This window comes from Sphaerodactylus townsendi, linkage group LG10, assembly GCF_021028975.2.
Source record: "Sphaerodactylus townsendi isolate TG3544 linkage group LG10, MPM_Stown_v2.3, whole genome shotgun sequence".
Lineage (NCBI taxonomy): Eukaryota > Metazoa > Chordata > Lepidosauria > Squamata > Sphaerodactylidae > Sphaerodactylus > Sphaerodactylus townsendi.
In genome coordinates, this window is record NC_059434.1 from 35154138 (window position 1) to 35173780 (window position 19643).

The 19643-nt window shown below is 41.7% G+C and overlaps 1 protein-coding gene across 2 annotated transcripts in view; it reads right to left on the reverse strand.

Annotated features, from left to right (window-relative positions):
- Window positions 1-3838, reverse strand: part of NEIL3 (nei like DNA glycosylase 3) — a 36156-nt gene extending 32318 nt beyond the window's left edge. For both annotated transcript variants that reach the window (XM_048509237.1, XM_048509236.1), the window contains exon 1: window positions 3600-3838. In XM_048509237.1, coding sequence (XP_048365194.1) covers window positions 3600-3752 — 153 coding nt within the window. In that variant the 5' untranslated portion in view covers window positions 3753-3838. The remainder of the gene's footprint in view (window positions 1-3599) is intronic.
- Window positions 3839-19643: the final 15805 nt, after the last annotated feature.

A 19643-nucleotide genomic window follows, 5' to 3' on the forward strand; every position in this document is an offset into this window, starting at 1 on the left:
TGAATGCTACCTGATGGTTCAAGAGAGTTCCTAAACACTGTTGTGGCAAGATTTTGCTAACTCAGAAAGTAAGATTCAACATTAGAACTTCAATTGACATGAATAGTCACACTACTGATCTATCTAGGTCAGTATCATCTTTACTCATGAGAGCTACCAGTATAGATAAGTCAGTGTACAATGGCTGCAGCTTCACTGTTGTTTAGTTTTATGCACAGCTGCAAGACTGCTCGAAAGGGGAGAATAGTAATTACAGTATTACCAATAAGGCAACATAATGCAATTGCAAGTGCAAACATATGTTAAAAGCATTGTACAAATTTTACACGTGGCCACTCCTTCCCAAGGAGAGTGTGTGTGTACGTATGTACACACACACACACACGCACGCACGATGTTAAGTCAGATCTGACTAATGGTGCCCCCACAGGGTTTTCAAGACAAGAGACATTAGGAGGTGGTTTGCCACGGCCTGACTCTACATCACCCTAGTATTCCTTAGAGGTCTCCCATCCAAATACTAGCCAAAGTCAGAGCTGAGAGTGTGGAACTGACCCAAGGTCACCCAGCAAGCTTCCACATCATGAGTGGAGATTCAAGCCTGAGTTTCCTAGATCCTAGTCCACCACCTTAGCCAATACACCATGCTGATTCTACCAGGTATAATAGTTTGTCCCTTTCTATCACAGTCTACCACCAATTGGCAAGGATTTTTTTCTTGCTTTGTCAGCATTCCCTCAATGCAGGATAGATTTGATTTAAAATCCGATTTAAATTTTAAAAATCCAATTTAAATTTGAAAATTTGATTTTTATTTTTAAAAAATTGTTGATTTTTATTTGTACTACCTCAATTTTAAGTTCTGTTTTTAATGTATTTTTATTTAATGTAGTTTTTTTAAATGTAGTTTTATGATGTATTTTGTTGTTTTAATTGTTAGCCACCTTGGTAGCCATAACTTGACAGAAAGGTGGGATAGAAAAGTTGCAAATAAAATAATAAATACAATGTGAAAGCAGATGCGTTTTCATTAATTGACGAGATATGCCAAATATGGATATTACATGCAAGTTTATGAACCAAAACAGAGTCCTCTGTATATTTTTCCTGTTAGGAATACTATAGACGATGCAGCCTGATGCTAGAACACTTTGAGCTGAGGATTATGTTGCCTTTAATGAAGTTTACTTGCCTGCATTTGAACAAAGGCAGGAGGGTGAAAGAAACACCCATCTCCAACTACCCTCCTCACCAATCAGGAATTCAGTCTTGGCTCTTCACAGCTCATTAACCCAAGCTGCTCATTTATATTCCAACATCTTTTCTCCTATAAAGTACCACAAACCCCAATAGAATAATTTTACACAGGCAACACAAGTGATCAAAACTTGTAGGAAAAATTGCATGCTGTGTACGTGGTATCCAAAGGGGGGGGGGGGAGGAAATCCCCTCATCCTGCTCATTCACACCATGTACTCATTAGTACATTTTTAAGCAAACAAACAAGCCCATTCACCCAGTAAAAATTATTTCCTTTCTGCAGGCCAATTTCAGTATGTGATCTTTCCCTGGACAGTATATTTTCTAATGACAGTTGCTCTATGGTGGGTATTGTATAACAGGCTTCCTTCTAATAAATTATATTTTAAAATTTGCCATCTTTCTAATTAGGCAAAATGACTTGAGGATACTTTCCTCATTATTTCTTACATGTGTTAGATGTTTGCCAGAGCTGTACCAGCTCTTCAAATTAATCAGACTTGTTATGGTTGATTTATTATGTTAATGACAAAAATATATTATAGATAGCTGGTTATTCCTTTTTAAGTATTTTGTGGGGCAGGGGCACAAACAGCTGCCAGAAACCTCTTCAAACTGACAATTTACTGAGGAGATTATTGTGTCTGTTACACCAACATCATATCAATCAGTCGTGCTTTTTGCAATTCTAGCATGTCAAAAAAAGTTCCATCTGCAATCTCCAGGAATTCCTAAGCCTGTATCAGCCAGAGGCGTTCTTCCCCTTGGGCAAAGTGGGCAGCTGCCCAGGGTGCCACCTTGTGGTGGGCGACATAAATGCAGGTTTCTTTGTGGTGGATTTTGTATTTTCAGTGCTTTTTCCGTTTTTGGCCTGCAGGGGGCGCAGATTTTAGGCTAGTAGCACCAAATTTTCACAGATTTTTTGGGAGACTCTCCTGATGATATGCGCCAGGTTTGGTGAAATTTGGTTTTGAGAATCCAAAGTTATGGACTCCCAAAGGGAATGCCCCATCCCCCATTGTTTCCAATGGGAGCTAATAGGAGATGGGGGCTACACCTTTGAGGGACCATAACTTTGCACCCCCTGAACTAAACTTCACCAAACCTGGGTGGTATCATCAGTAGGGTCTCACGAATATACTCTGAAATTTTGGTGCTGCTATCTTAATAATTGCACCCCTGACAACAGGCACCCCCTAAATTTCCCCAGATTCGCTTTTTAAATCCACTCCCTTCCAATGCTTGTTTTCTTTCTTTTATTCTCTCGATGCCTAATAAAGGTTATTATTACTATTATTATTATTAAATCCACTCCCTTCGGCATGGATTTAAAGGGAGAATCTGAGGTCCCCAGTTTTAACATTGAAAAGGGATGCTGTTTCAGGGTGCGGAGAATCCACCCCAAAATAGCATCACTTTCAATGTTGTTTAAACTGGGGACCCTGGATTCTCCCTTTAAGGTGGATTTAAAAGGAGAATTTGGGCTCTCTAGTTTAAACACCATTGAAAATTATGCTTTTGGGGGTGGATTCCAGCATCACTTGTTTAAACTAGGGAGCCCAAATTCTCCTTTTAAATCCACCTTAAAGGGAGAATCTGGGGTCCCCAGTTTAAATAACATTGAAAGTGATGCTGTTTCCCCCAATTGGGGGGACTGGATACAACACCATAAGATGTTTTCATAGCAGTAATAAAACATTTTGTAAGCATTTTGAAAATGTTTTCCAAAAATTATTTCTGCTGTGTGGCATGTCCCATTGCTGTGTTCAGATTTGTGAGTTGGGGGATGTTCTTGTGATAGTGACTTTGAAATGACCTAGTGGAAAAAATAATTGTTTGGTCACGGTGGGAGAGGGTGGCCGCCCATGGGGGGGGGTGGAATCAAACTCAGGTTTTGTGCAGGGCTCCAGTTTGCCTAGGTACGCCTCTGGTATCAGCAATCCTTTTTTAGCACCTAAGTTTGAATTGTGTGATATATTTATAGTAAGGAAGACAAGTTCTGAATAGGAACAAAGACTTTTCCTCTCCACCAAGGATCAAGATTCAAAACCTCTAGAAAATAACCCCTTCCCCTCCTATTCCCACCAAAGTGTAGGGATGCCAGCCTCCAGGTAAGACCTGGGGATTTCCTGCAATTGCCGTTCAACTCTCTTGGAGAGAATGGATGGTTTGGAGTATGGATTTCATGAGTGTGGATTTCACTCTACCCCACAGAAACCTGTCAACCTCAGGCTTCACCCCCAAATTTCCTGGAATTAGCCTGCATCTGGCAACCCTACTGCAGTGATGCGCTAATCAGAACATTGTTTATCTTTGCACTGAGGTCAGCTACTACTTACCGAGCTGGTGGAAGAAGGGACGGCGGCAGCTCCTGCCAGGGCACTGGAGTGCTGCATTAGCGCCGTTCCTCGCACTCTCTTTACTCTCTGGCCCAGAGCTACGCGAGCGCGAAGCCTCTCACCATTCAGCGTACAGCCTGGACCTTCTACCATCCTTGCACAGTAGGACCACGCGCGTTTGGGGAGGCAACAGCAACTCAGGCAAAACACGGGAAGAAAAGCCCGGCTGACTTCATTCAAATTTGGCGCCTGGGATACGTCGTTGCTGCTCCGCCCAAGTACGTCCGGCGCCTCTACTCCTAGCCTTTATGATTCAGGCTTGGTTTCCGGCAAGGTGGGAGAGTTGTGCAACGCGGTTATAAATAGGGTGGTTAGGATGGTGTCAAGTAGAATCGGGGCGGGGAAGAGCTTGGTCTTGTCTGCTACCCCGGAGCAGGAAATGTCTGATAAAAACAGCTGGGCAGCCTTTTCTCTCCAATTTTTCACTGCGATGTAGTCAGTCCCGTCCCGTCCCGAGAAATGTCAGGGTGGATACATTGGCACAGTTCTTTCTCGGATGAAGCCAGGCCAGACTGGATGGTCCCTTCTCATTCATAGCTGAGACAGGTGATGCTGGGTGGGCATCTCTGGCACCCGTGGTGGCAGAGAAGCTAGCCAGCCACGACCCAGTCCTTTGCCGGTAGAGCCGTGAGGCTGGACAGATAATCATATTATGATCCTTGACATGGGATGAAACTAGTGTTTTTGCAAAGCCAATCTGCCATATCTTGCGTTTACCGAGATCGCATATAACATGCATGTTCTTCAGTGAAAGGGGGACTTTGCCCCAGTATCTGTTGAGAACAGAGTCATCAGATTGACTCCAACGAGCTTTTCGGCTGGTGAAAAAAAAAAGGGGGGGGGGGTTCTCTTTGATTGCCCAACAGCTATGCTGGGGATCACAGGACTTTCATGTACACAAGCCATGTGGGACCGAAAAGCTGTCTGGATCCACCTCTTTGTGTCCATATGAACCAACAGATTTCTGACAGCTGGGTGAAATGACCTCCCCGCCCTCCCAAGATATATCAGTGAAAAGTGACATTCTATTTTTTCCTTCTGAGACCATTACAGCTTCATTATTTGGGTGGTGGAGGGGGGAGGGTTGAAGAAAAGTTGTTTTGTTAATTCTGCTCATGAAAACATGGTTTTATCTTGCCACCACTTTACAGTGTCCCTTGAGTCAAGAGTTAAATTGGTGCAATATCTGTGTGGTGAAGGACAGCGATCAAACTTGTTATTACTTTTGATCTAGAGAGAGGAATATAACAGGATAGCTAAATTCCCCAGGGCAAGGCCAAAATGAATAGAGAGATTCAGGGAAGAGGTAATAGAAAGAGATGGAAGCAAATATATTGTGATACCTGACTTAGGTGGACAATTGCCTGAAGCTAACTTAACAATTGCTGTCCCCCAGTGCAAGCTGGATCAGACCAATGGCCCATATAGTCCAGTATCCTGTTTCACATACAGACAACCAGATGCTTTCAGAAGTTCTGCCATCAGGGTATTGTTGTCCCCCAGCAACTGGTATTCAGAAGTTTAATATTGCTGAATGTGTAGGTAATCATAGCTAATAGCCATTAATGCCCCTATCCTCCTAATCACCTTTTCAAGCCATGTAGAATTTTGTTTGTCCTGAACCTACTACCTGCCAACTTCACTAAATGTTCCTGAGTTCTAGTATTACAAGACAGGGAGAAAGAAGTTCTCTTGCTGTGCGTCACTGAGAGTCACCATAGAAATTTCCTTCTCACACAACCTGGACCCCCCATAATCATATAAAAAAACATGCTGCATGTTGCATGGCTGCATTAGTCCCCAGGGTGATCAGGGCCACTAGAAGTTTGCTCCCCTGGATCTTGTTGCTTTTCCCTACACAGTTTTATAAATCTCTGTCAAGTCAATAGTTTAGAGGGCATATTTTTGTTGCTCTTAATTAGAAGAAGACAACTTTGGATTTATATCCCACCTTTCTCTCCTGTAAGGAGACTCAAGGTGGCCTACAATTAGTACATATTTTGAGTTTTAAGAGGTATCATGCAGGAACTGATTGATTCAAAGGTTATTTCAGCCATGAACTCACTATGGAAGCAATATTAAGCAGGTCTAAATCTCACTGAGAGGGGCTTACTCTCAGGACAGTGTCTTTATAAGCTAAGTATGTGGGTGTCAGCCTCCCTCCCCTATACACGCGCACTCCCAGTCTGCAATTTTGGTATAATTATATTGACATGTCTTTCCAGTGTGTGGTGTGTAGTATTTTGAACATGGAAAGAGACTGATGAAACAGGTGGTGTGGTGTAGTGGTTAAAATGTTGGATTACGATCTGGGAGACCTAGGTTTGAACTCTCCCCCCAATAGAAGGTTTCTTGATTACCTTGGTCCAATCACACAGGCTTAACCGATTTCACACAGAGTTCTGTGACGATAACATGGAGTAAATAATTTAAGCTGCTTGGGTCCCCAATTTGGGATAATGTTGGGATATGAATAAAATATTACTATTATTGTTTAAAAATCATGTTCTTAGTGCTTCATTTGCCTCCAAGTTTGTCTGAAGGACAGTTCACAGACTCCACAAGTGTGGAGGTTTATATATCTGGTGGGGTATGGAAGTGAATCTTGGATTGGTGTGCCCTCTCTCCTGATTATGTGTGATCTCTCTGATCCAAGAAAATAGAAGGAAGAGTTCTGCATATGAGACAGATGCTTAAATCCTACTTGACATGTTAAGCCAAAGAAAAATATTATTTAATCAGTGCTATAATGAAACATCTTAAATCATAGCAATCCCCTTTGCCAGATCTCTACTGTTCATCTGCCAGTCAGCATATTAGAGAATTCTAATGTGGAAGTAAGTGATGGTTGTGTTCAGGAATTTTCTTCTCGTTTTCCCACTTCATCTAAATGCCAGGGTTCAGGTGCCTTGTTGCAAGCCTTTATCAGCTACTTGCACTTAATTTTAATTAGCCTCAAGATCCAAGTCTCTGATGGAATAGCGGGGTTCTCTAATTATCTTCACAAACTAATAGTCTGCCCAGAAAATGAGGAATGAATAAGGCATTAGGCAGTCAGAGGCCAGTGGTACAATCAAGGAGAAAAGCTGAAGAAGTGAGTGATTAAGAAATCATTCTTTTCAGTGACTTGTCAGATCTCAAATTAGTTCTAGCAATCTTTGTGTTTTGTTTTGTTTTTAATTTGGTTAATTTTAAGTATTTCATATTTGACTTTTCACCATTTATACATGTAATATATGCATATGAGTCATTAGATATAATTTTTATTTATGGTCATTATTTTAATCATTTTTTAACCATCATCATTTCCCCCCAAATGTAGATGTTCATAAAATGGACTTTTAACAAAGCTAAAATATTTTGGATACAAGTGCATACAACAATTCAGAAGATTTTAAAGATTAATATACAAATGAAACCACAGGCCTTTCCTTTGGGTCTTATGGACAGACAGCTTGAAAAAAATGGAACTTGTTTTTGTTTATGACATTAGCAGCGAGAATATTCTATATGCAAAAATTGGAAACTTCATCTATACCTGTAGCAGAAGAGTAGCTTGTGAAATTGTTATAATTGGTGGAAATGGCTAGATGTACTTCTTTCATTAGAGAAAAGGACTTACATAAATTCATTGATAATTGGAAATTTTGCTTAAGACAAAAAAATTGTATTGAAGATCTGACCATTTGAGGAACAGGACAAGAAAATAAAAATAGCACAGAAAAGTGTGGACCTTATTGGTAAGAATAATTAATGATTAATTTATAATTAGAGGGAAATCAGCACGTTTAAGTGATTATATTTGGTGTAGATGAAATCAGGAGACTTCCCTCTCCCTTTATAGTGTGACTTTAATGAACTTTTTGTGTACTTTTTTGTTTGATTTTTGGTTTCATCTTTCTGATTTTTTTCTAGTTCAGTCTCATCTTTCTGTATGTTTTTAAAGTCTTAATAAAAATATAATTCCCCACCCTCCAAAAAAATAAAATGAGAACTTTTGCTGTTAATCTCAAACTATGCTCTTAATGATATTTGTTTGTTTGTTTGCTGGAAAGCAAAATGAAACATAGCCAGAGAGAAAAATATCCTTCATAATCCAAGTATTATACTGAATTGTGATAGAAAATCTCCCACTCCCCCAAATTAAATATATTGGCCCAACCTGCAATATTCCAACAGAGCAATCCTATGGGGGAGAGTCGAATTGAGTTGGGGAGCTGATGCAGGGTTGCCAGCAGAGGCAGCAAAGGTGCCGGTGGCCCTTCAGCTCTGCAGTGCCATAACATGAAGGTTAGGGCCACTGTGGAGCTGTGTTGGCATCCAATCAGAGCATTCCCAGAGGTGGCAGTAACGCTGCAGCCTGGGGCTCAGATTGGACATCATAAGTTCATTTAGGTCTATGGAGGACTTTCCTGCAGTGCAGGCAGGAAATGTTTTTTTTTTTATGCTTTACCATGCCACCAGAAAGTCTTCTGGAGGCAGCAGCATTCCTAGCTGCCTCAGGCTGTGGATTGGGCTATCCAGCACGCATGTCGAAAGAAACAATGTCATGATCCAGAAAGATATGATCCAGAAAAACCCCCACCCTGTCCCAGAACACCCCCAGAACGCCCTTGGCAAACTCCCCACCCCACCCCCTTGGAGCTACGCTTCTGATCTCATAGATAATGAATACTGCTCAAGAGATATCCATTGTTGAAGCTAGGTTGTTTCAAGAATTCATCTGCTGCAGGTGAATTCTTGAAACAACCTAGCTTCAACAGTTACCTTTTCTCACTTGGATTACTGGCCTTTCTTCCTTTGTTCCTGAATACCATTGGGAATGTCAGATAGGGGTATACAGTATAGGTTCTCAGTTACTGGTTTACTCTTCCCCCTCCCACAGAACTTTATAGTATTGTGTGTCATCTGGAACTAAAGTGAATTTGATTGAGTGCAAATTTACACATTTTAAATATCAACATTCTAAGATACCAGGTGTTTTTTTTAAAAAAAATGTAAATTTAGAATTACAATTTTAGACTTTACAACAAATTCATCATTCAGAACTTGAGTTAGGTCAAAATGAGTTAGGTCAAAATTTAAAGATGTGAAATACTCCAGGAGACTTACTACTATGAGAAAGAACTGGATAAATTAAACAGGACAAACGTGATCATTTTAGAAGATCCTGAAAAATTGGCTGTGTTAAAGAACTTCCTATATGAAAGGAAATAAGTATAAATAGAAAACACTAGGTTTTTTTTTCTAATTCCCCTTTTAAAAAGAATGAAACCTCTGGACTTTTAAATTATTGATCTTTGCAGATTGGATTTGACAAAGGCCATGAATGATCTCATAAACCACTAAGGTTCAACGTTGCATTACTGATAAAGAAGCTTAAAATACTTCACTGTTCTTTATGTAATCAAAAGCAACACATCACAGTCCAATACTGCATCAGTAAACAGTCTGAACTCTTTCAATAATCCCTTTAAAATGTCTGACATCATACATAGTTACTGTAAAAGAAGTCAGGGAGGTGAAAGATTTGCTCAGGTAATTTTCTATTGCCTTCATTTTCACCCCCAACCCAATCCTGTAATTGCATAGTCGATGAACTTCTCTTATGCAGAAGCAGAAATGACAGTGTTCTTTATCTCAAGCCCTTGAGTACCAATCACTAGTCCCACCTTCAAGAAACTTAAACCTGCCAAGCTAGTAGATACAAAACAGGTGAGGTCATACTTCTTCCTCATACTTCTTCATGAAAATGTTAACATTTAAAAATAGATACTTTGGCCAAAAACAGCACCCCTGGAACAGTAAAAGCATCATTCCAGGAAAGCAGTTCGCATGGCTGCCGCCTCTGCAACGAGGCAACACCGTGCTTTCCCTCTCCCAACCGGCGGGGAACCGCTGTTTTTGAAACTCGCTCAATGAGCAAGTCTTTTCAAATGCTCCATTTTGAATCCGGTGCCGAGTGAACTGCACTGGGTCAGAGGCGCTGTTTTTCGGCACCTCCATTTTGTTTGCCAATTTACCATCTCTGCCCTGCACAGATCTGCAGGGATGAGGGGACACGCCTTCTACCATCTGACTCCTGAGCCGTTGCCATGGCCAGGGGGGGAAGAGAAGGTAAGTTTACAAATACAATGGAGGCGAAGGTGCCTCTGCGGGCTGTGGCGGCTCTGGGACCGCCTGCATGAGAACATGTGAACGGTCTGGGGGCTCCATTGGCATCATATATGTCAGTGTGCTGCTGCTACACAGGCCCGTGCAGAACAGGCCTTTCAGTTAACCAACAAAACCCAGAATGTTTTAGAGGAGTGTAAAATAAAAGATGAAAAACTGAAAAAATCCAAAAGGCAAAGCCATTTTACATCAAATAAAATTTTTACAACAGCTATCTATGATAACAGTAAGATAAATGAAAACAAAACATGTGCAAAGCAAAAAAAAACTTTTGAATTTGCAAATAAATCAAGAAGAAGCAAGAAATAGTTAGCTTACAAATTGAGAAAGGAGAAAGGAAAGAAGGGGATATACTTTAACGGACAGTGTGTCGCTACAAGAAATATTTCTTAAGTATTACATCAGTTCATATAAAAGACTAGAGACTTTGCTGGCAAAATAGAAGAATGTCTTAGAAAACAAAACTAACCTAAGGTTATAGAAGAGCAGAAATGTATTATTAACTGTACCATAACAGTAAGAGAGGTGGTGGAGGCAGTAAGAAAAATTAAACCAGGAAAGTTCCTGGGTCCAGATGGTTTTTTGGATTTGTACTGTAAGTGTTTTGTATGATGAAATTTCACAAAATACAATGAACTCCATCTTCAAGGAGTTGCTGAAATCTTTAAATAATTGGTATAATATTTCCCTGTAGTTAATACACTTAAGTAGGTGGGTTGCCTTGTTGTTCATCAGCTCCATCTTTCAAATAATTTTCAAGCAAACTGTGGTAATAAATTGAGCTGCAAAAAGATGTCTAGTGAAGTTCCAGGGGGAGCTGTATTAGTGATGGTCTTATTTAACATGCTCATTAATGATCTGAAAGAGAAATTAGACAGCACATCCATTAAACTGGCATATGCGTTGGGGAAGTTATAGGAAGGTAAAGTTCCTGGATAGATTTTAAACTTGAACATAAAACTGTGAGGTAGCAAATTCCTTATCTCATTTTTAAAATAACACATGTTTCCCATTAAATACTATGTGCACCCAAATCCAAAGTTCCTTGGACTTTCAAATTCTCATGTGTTCCTGGGCATCCACAGAATTCCCGAGAGTTTGGGTTTGTCCCTTTGCTGGAGCTGTAAGTGCTCAGAGTTACTCCAGTAGTTGAAGTGAATGGCATAAATCTTATGGACAACAACAAAGTTTCACGTGTGCATAGAAGCAGACAGAAAGACCATGTACCGGAATGAATGAGAAATGAGTTTCTGTACCCAAAAAAATCTTGGGATTTGGACAACAATGTCATACAGCATTTCTATTATAACATTCCTTTTTTAAAAAAGTGAATAATTTCAAATTCTTTAGCAGAGAAAACATCAAAGGAGCTCAGCAGGACCCATCTTCTCAGCTTGGCAACCCAGTCCGATTCATATTGACTTTGAAATAAGTTCCAGCCAGCTCACCAGCATCTATGGGACTTACTTGCAGGTAAGTGTATATATGATTTACATATATAGTGTAAAAAAAATAGCAAGTTCTTAATTTTGTTTTGTTTATGAGGCATAAATTGTGTTAGATTTCCTGCACAGAAAGAACTACAACCCACTCCCTGAAGTGTGTGGGGATTTCCCCCCTATCCCCCCACTCACACTATTCTTATTTGTCTCTACTGGAGCTGTACATATTTGGCAGCTCTGAAAATCAGACTCATGTTGTCTTCAAGATAGAATACAAAGCTTCCTGACTGCTTCCAAGTCATGAATATATGGAATATATGAGTCCCATGTACACACTGACAGATAACATGAGAGGCTTAATACAAAAAAAAATCTCTGCAGGGAAAAAATCTATCACCTAGACACAGAGCTCTGGTATATTGCAGTTTTAATGTGCACTGTCTATATTTTGCTCAGAGTAACAAATGGTCTTTGCAAATAAAAGTACAAAATCCACATCCTCCAGAGTGAGCTAACATTCAGGAGTGTATCGGTTGCAAGCAATATTACACATCTTGGAAGCCTACTGCGGGTTCTGTTATGAACACAAGCTCAAGACGATGCAGCAGCGCTCTCGAGAGGAAGTGAGCATTATAGCACTCTCTAAATAAATCTAGGAAGGCTGCAAGCAGTGGAAATATGGTAGCGGGTCTGTAGCCAATGAATCTGTCAAGCAGGAGGAAAAGCAAAGAGGTGACAGGCTGGCAGAATGAGAAAAATGGCATAACATAACGTGAGTTAATGATGCCAGCAATTTTAGCATTTGAGCAGGTAAAGAGTGTTAAGACAAGGTGGCATCTAGTGATTTATAGGAGGAGGAGGAGGACAGGCAATTCAGTCTTTGTAAGGTGTGGATTTTCAGCCATCAAGAAGCCCACAATTTAAGGTTATTTGTGGCTGTCCATCAGTGTAATATTCTGTAGTGACCAAGTAAATTTGTTTCTTTGTGTGCATGTGTGTGTTTAGATGAAAGATCTCAAAGCAAGATGAGGAAGTGAGCTTTGACTTTCATAAACTCATGCTATAATAAACGTTAAAGGTGCCACTAGACTTCTGATTTACTTGATTCAGAATATAGTCTTCCTTTGCTGTAAAGTGGAGATTATTTTTTTTAAAAAAATCAGTTATTCTTCTGTTGCTGTTCACCAACTTGGACACATTTGTGGTAGTGATACGTGGTCACCATGATCAATGTCATTTAGAAACTGGACTATCCAGGAAGGGTGAGATTTGGAGGCTGTTTGGCCCTTTCTGCACAAACCTTTTAAAACATTTTGAGGCAGGAAATAAAACATTTCCTCCATGGAGTTCCACATAGTTCTTACTTCCAAACATTTTATTGGCAGCCTCAAAATGTTTTAAATGAATGTCCTTTTAAAACAATTTTTTTGGTTTTTTTCAAAATGTCTTCCATTGCCTGTGCAATCTCTTTAAGACATTTCCTACATCTCTGTGCTGTCCCTGGACTTCCTTCTTGGCACCATTTTCTGAACTCACTCCGTTCCCTCTTGCCTGCTTATTTGCACCATTTCTGTTTGAGGGTTTTTTTTTTTTTTGGGGTAATTCTTTTTGGGGAAAGCATTGGAGTATAAGGAGGGGCTGAATTACAGAAATTACAGTACAAGGTTGTGAAGCATTGATTGAACATGTAGCTCAAAAGGAAAAATCACATAATGGTGACCATGGATTGTTTCAGGGGAAGGGTCCGTGTGGACATGAAAATGTTTTAGAAACTTTTTAGGTGATTTGTGTGGAATGGGTCTTTGTTTCTCAATTCTGAATGTCTTTACAGTCCATGGCAAATTCTGAGAGAAAAATCTTTCAACAGCACTGGCAATCTTGATATAGCCCTACAGAGAGACTCATGTAGCAAAAGCAATATTCAGAGTGCCTTGTTTTAAATGGCTATCAAAATAACATAGTTTCCAAGTAATAAGCACAAAAGCCTTTCATTGTAAGGAACAGGAAGTGATACATGGGACACAAGAAATGATTTATGGTGGTCACCAATCACTTCAGTTAAAGGAGTTTTCACAGAGAAATGAAAACATGGCTTGCTTTCCCCTTCCAGGTACAGAAATGCTGGCATCCCCTGTAATTATAGTTCTGTTTTTGTGAGTGCTAAGATACTGTGATACAGCTTCATCACAAGGGACTGGCACACCTCACCTGTTTGTAAAGAAAAATCCAGAGCTCATGTTTTCTAAAAGGATTTTAAAAGGATTTTAAAAAGAGGCTGCTGAAGAATTGTTAAGTGTCAACTCAAATCAAGAATTCTCAAGATCAGCGTAATCAGACCAGGCAAAGTATATATTTGTTCAGGGAAACATCTGTTAAAGAATCTCTCCTGAGTGTCATCCAAAAGATGGCAAGTTTTACTGCTGTAACTGTGTTTTCTTTGCTGATAGGTCTATGAAACAGCACAACATTTTACACTGCTTCTCTTTAATGATCAGTTTCCAAAAAAGGGTAACAGTCTGTTCATATAATTATGATGGAGCAATCTCTTAAGGGCATTTTATATATTATACTAGCAGCAACGTTCAGTGTGGAAGAGATGCAATGGACCCTAGCAAAGGGTTGAAGAGGAAGCACCTCCCCACACAATGGGCTTTACTGGGGCTTTAGCAGTGGCCACCCCACCCCATGTGGCACACACGTATCTGGGTCTGGCTTAGGGTGGGAGAGGTGTGGCTTGGGGTAGGTAGGAAAGTGAGGATATGGGGACGATGGAGAGGAATGGCTTCAATGGGGGGAGGGTAGCAAGGTGAGTGCTGGGGTGGGGGAGGGTGGGCAGGAGTGGCTAGGGGTGAGGGAGCAGCAAGGTGAGTATTAGGGTGGGGGAGGGTTGAAAGGTATGGCTAGGGGTGGGGGGAGGGTGGCAAGGGGTGGGTAGGGTTGGAGGAGGGTGGCAAGGGATGCCTAGCAGTAGAGGGAGGGTGGCAAGTGGTGGCTAGGGAGTGGAGAGTGTGACAAAGGGTGGGAAGACGGTGGGAAAGGGTGGGTAGGGATTGGAGAGGGTGGCAAGGGGTGGGTAGGGGTGGAGAAGGTGGCAAGGAATGGGCAGGGATGGGAGAGGTTTGCTATGAGTAGCTAGGGGATGGCGAGGGTGGCAAGGGGTGGGTTAAGTAGAATGGCAATGAATGGCTAGGGGTGGGGGAGGGTGACAAGGGTTGGTTAGGGGATGGAGAGGGCAACTTTGGGGAGAAAGAGGGTGGGGAGGTTCTGCCAGGTCCCCTGCAGCCCGGCTTGAGTTTGGGGGGTGGGGGGTGGAAAGAGGTGGGAGAGGCAGGAGGCCATTGCCAGCCATGGAGCAGCTGTTCCATGGGCCAGCAATGTCCAATGGGATTGCAGGATGCACAGGACTTGGGTACCTGTGTGTTCTGCATGGTAATTGGCCAAGGATTCATCGACGTTTCGTTTGAACCCTTAGCCAATTATTTATTGTAGACATTTAACTAATATCTTTCTTGACTGAGGACATGCAATTCAGGCATAATAGTAGGCATTTGGGGGCTGCTTCTGTTCTCTTACCTAGGGCAAACATACAGCCTCTATGACTATATTTTGGGTAGACAGCCCCACTTCAGTACACATCCTATCTGCTTAGAGCCAACTGTGTCCAAATCTTGAATGATTAACAGTTCTAATAAGAGACACACCATACTAATCTCACTGACTTCAATGGCTTTAGTAAGACCTCTGTTTATGACTGAACTGTTAGTCTATTTCAAAAGTCAGGCAGGGAGACAGGAAATACCTGAATTTTCACAGCGTGGCAGGAGTGTACCACCCAGGGGAACATATGAGGTCAAATGTCCCAGGGCTGCAGACATTTAATCATGTGGGGAGGAATCACCCCCACACCCCTCCTCCCCCCCCCCCCCCCCCCAGGTCCATACACTGACTTCAAGACCTCATGCAAAAATATGTTGTTTGATCATGGTGGAGGGTGGCAACCCATATGGGGTGGAGTGTGTGTGTGTTATGTATGTGTGTGTAAAACTGAGATTTTGCACCAAGCTACATTTTCCCTAGATATGCCTCTGCAGCATGGAAGCAAAAACGTTTTTGTCCACTTGTCCTGTATTCTTCTGTAGGAAATATTCTCTGTAGTAGGCAGCTGTCAGTTTCCAGTCCTACTATTGAGATAAAACATTTCTTCCCACCTTATCTCCATGGATTCAAGGTGTCTAACAATGCAGCAACCAGGTTGCAAGGATGCAGATATAAACAATCAGCAAGATTAAAATACTGATTAAAATGCACAGATTATAAAATTTAAAAAATATGCAGGATTACAGCAAGTGCAACTCAGTCTTCTGAATCAGCTCAGCTTCCACCAAATGCTTACATGCCTTTTTAAATATATCACATACACACGCATGCACGCAGGCACACACCTGGGGAAGCAGAAGAAGCACCAGAAGCAATCACTAGCTGAATAAAAAAAAATCTTTCAAAGCCACTACCAGTACACATTCAAAGATATGAGTAATGTTTCAATTGTACCAGATCCACAAGGACCCAGTCTATCTGAATAAGCTACTCCTTAGAATCTACCCAGCAAAATAGTGAAGGGGAAAGCATTCAACCTAGCCAAAAGAAAAGCCCCCTGCTGAAAATAAGATGGGAGGTGTAGGAAGTACAATACTAAACACACATTCCACAGCACATTCTACAATGCCTAGCAGGGACTGGCTGATACAGTGGAACCTCGGTTTTCAATGGTAATCTGTCCGAAAAGAATCGATGAAAACCGAAACTGATGAAAACCGAGGCAAACTTTTCGCATTAATAAATGTAAATTCAATTAATCTGTTCTAGGCACTCCAAACAACATACCAAAAACACATTTTTGGTGAATAAACATACTGTTTAATGATGAAACAAAACATGACACTATAGGACCAGCTTCAGAGCCAGTGGACCAAAGTCGCACTAGAAAGCTGTCTAAAGAGGTCTGTTTCTGACGCCTCTTTAAGATTTGTCTGAAATGGGGCAAGGCATTGTCATTAAACAAGTTGCAGACACGGCCTGCAACAGCTTTGTCCGGGTGATTTTTCTCTACAAACCCCTGCACCTTCCTGCAAATCGATGAAAAACAAGGCAAATTGATGAAAACCGAGACACATTTTTCACTGAAAAAATAGATGAAAACCGAAACTGATGATAACTGAAGGCAATGAAAACCGAGGTTCCACTGTAATCTAAAGCTTCCAATGTTCTATCAAAAGATAGCCTTGCATCCTGGGGGCCAATAGATAGGAAGGATGCAGGGGACAGTCCCAAAAGTTCCTTTAAGAACATGGAATCGTCATGATACAGCCGTGGAATGGTTGCCAGAAACTACAAACTGTTGTGTGCGATTTCACAACTCTCTTAATTCCCTGTTCCACTGCAGTCATCCCAGTATGAGGTTTCTATTTGATCAACTGCAGAGGGACCTGGCTTGCCACAAATTAATACTAGCTAATGCACAGGCAGTTTGCATCAAGGTGAAAAAGAGGAAATATGAGGCACAGCATGACATGGTTGCCACTTCTGTGCAGCAATATATGGCAAGTGAAAGATAAACTTAATTGCTTAAGGAAATTGGCTAATTTGCAATAAAGAGGTTTTTTGTGGGATGTGTGTGGGATGGTGATTGTGGCAATTTATTGTCAATTTTTGTTTGGTATATATACTCGCGTATAAGTTGAGTTTTTCAGCCCTTTTTGGGTGCTGAAAAAAGCCTCCCTCGACTTATACGCGAGTCAGCCCCCAGCCCTTTCACCTTTCCCACCTGCAACCCTTGCTAAGGCAGCCTGTGGGGGCTCCCCGCTCACCTTCACGTGTGTGGAGTCAGTTTGCAGAAGGTCTTGTGGGGTGGCGTGCCACCACTTGGTGCCACAGCTGCCGAGCGCCTCGCTAGCTCCTCCCTGCAGGCTGGGACAAACTAGGCAGGGGCTGCACGCGTGCGCTGGTACTGCCTGGGGAAGAAGGCTGGCTGGTGGTGGGACAAACCAGGCAGGGGCTGCACGTGTGTGCGGTTGGGCTGGTGCTGCCCGGAGAAGGAGGCTGGCTGGTGGTGGGACAAACCAGGCGGGGGCTGCGCGCGTGTGCGGTCGGGCTGGTGCTCCCCGGGGAAGGAGGCTGGCTGGTGGTGGGACAACCAGGTGGGGGCTGCGCGCGGGCGCAGTCGGGCTGGTGCTGCCTGGGAAAGGAGGCTGGCTGGTGGTGCTCAGGAGTGAGTTGCTGGCTGGCCAGCTGGCTGGGACACACACGTGGTGCAGGAAAATAAGTGGAGGGCGAGCATCTATTTTTATTTTTGAAGTTTACTAGTAGCTGCTCCCAGTGCTTAAAAAATGGACTGATAACCCCACCCGCAATACAGTGTACTCAACCACACCTTTGCACAGCAAGTTCCACCCAAACACTTAATGATTGGTTCCCCACCGTGGGACATGGACAATATACCACACTAAACTTTCCCTTCTCACTTAGACACAGTGTGAAACAGACTTTTCTCTGTGATACACCTCTGAAGATTCCAGCCACAGTTGCAGACGAAGCGTTGGAACAAAATCCACCAGACCACGGCCACACAGCCCGGAAAAACCACCAGAACCAGTCTTATGCTGTTCATCAGAGATCAGTATAACCCTTTAAGGGCCTATATCTCCTCATTTCAAAGTTAATGGAATTCAAAACAGCACGATCAAAGAAAGGCAATCCATCTTCAGAACTAAAGTAGTTTCCCATTGTGCCCATCACAGTCAACAGGAACCAAAACTCAGGTTTGAATAGTCAAGATCAGAAACAGCTTAGAGCTACTGTGGTACTTTTCCATTTGATGCTGGAGAACCAAAAGCATACTTTTTAACAAAAATGAGAGTAGAGAGTTGCCAACAGGAAAACCATATGTTTCAGATACATCTATAAACATTTTACAGTGGTGGAAAATAGGACAATGGGGTAGGAAAAAACTGGCCTTTTTATTACATAGTTGGTTTGTCTTTGGGTCAAACAGTTTTCAGCATGTTCTGCCTTTCCTAAAGTATCTTAGGCAGTACTCATACTAAAGGTATACTCATATCAAAGAACCAGTTGACCTTTGAGTCATGCCAGTTGATGAAAGAGGTCTTATTCTTTCTCCCTGTTTTTTCTGCAGGGTGGATGCTGATGGAATTTGAGGGGAAGAGGCCAGCTGGTGAAGGAGGGCGCAGGTTTAGGAATGGATCCTATTCTAGGACTGGGAGGTGCATATGTAAAGGCCACATCTGAATCCTCTGGTTATATCAAAGAAATAGTGCTGCTACTATATACCTTCCATGTTGGTATGTTCTTCACAAATACAAGGTGCTTTCTTGACCTGAAAGGGTTTTCTTTATTCAGTAATGATAGTAATTTTCAGGGGAGTTCATTTTACCATTGATTCTGTGCATCATATTATTGTTCTTAGATAAATGTTTTGTCCCAGTTGTGTGGCATATGTGTCCTGCTGACCTGCTTGTTCATGTGAATGGAATGAGGTCGTCTGTGCCTGGAGCCAAAATGAAAAGCACAGTCTTTCATTTGATTCTCAGTGAAATCTCATCTTAGGGCAAAGAAAGATATTGAAGGTGCTGTTAGCACTGGAATTTATTCCCAGTGACCCTTACCATCGTGAAAGTGCTTTCAAGATTTCAGATACCTCCCTGCAATTTCCTCTCTTAACACAGCCTCTCTGTAATACAAGATTCCACAACACTTCTTAAGAATGTTTTTTTCTTCTGTTGACAATGTTCTGATGAACAGGGTTAGATTAAAAATAGCATCTGGGCATCCTTTTCCTTAGACAGTGAAAGTTTGCCAAATGCTTTTCGCCATTCTACTGTACTGCAGCATATGAGTCAACTTCATTTTTGCTCTTTGCAAATATTGATTCATTGTGGTCAAGTTTATCCTGCAAAGAGCATAGCAGAAGAAGGCAAGAGTCTAATTTATCCTCTTCTGCAAAAGCAAATAAATAGACATATCCTGAATGTAACTCTTTTAATTTCATTGGACTTGCATTAGGGATCACTTTGGCCTATTTTCCCTGTGCTCAGTGCCAACCTACGCTTGCTGATTCCTTTATTAAGTTAATTGTTTGGGTCATCAATCTGTGTCAAGGAAGCTCTCAGAGTGTTTGATGAGATTTCAGACATCAAGCTGTGAGGCATTAAAAATGATAAATTTACATCCAGGTAAAACTATGCCCTTCAGCTTCAATAATGAATCACCATTTTGTTTACAAATAAGGATTCAGCTTGAGACATGGCGAGTGCAGGCAGTTTTAAAGGAGCTGCACTGCTGCCGTACATGA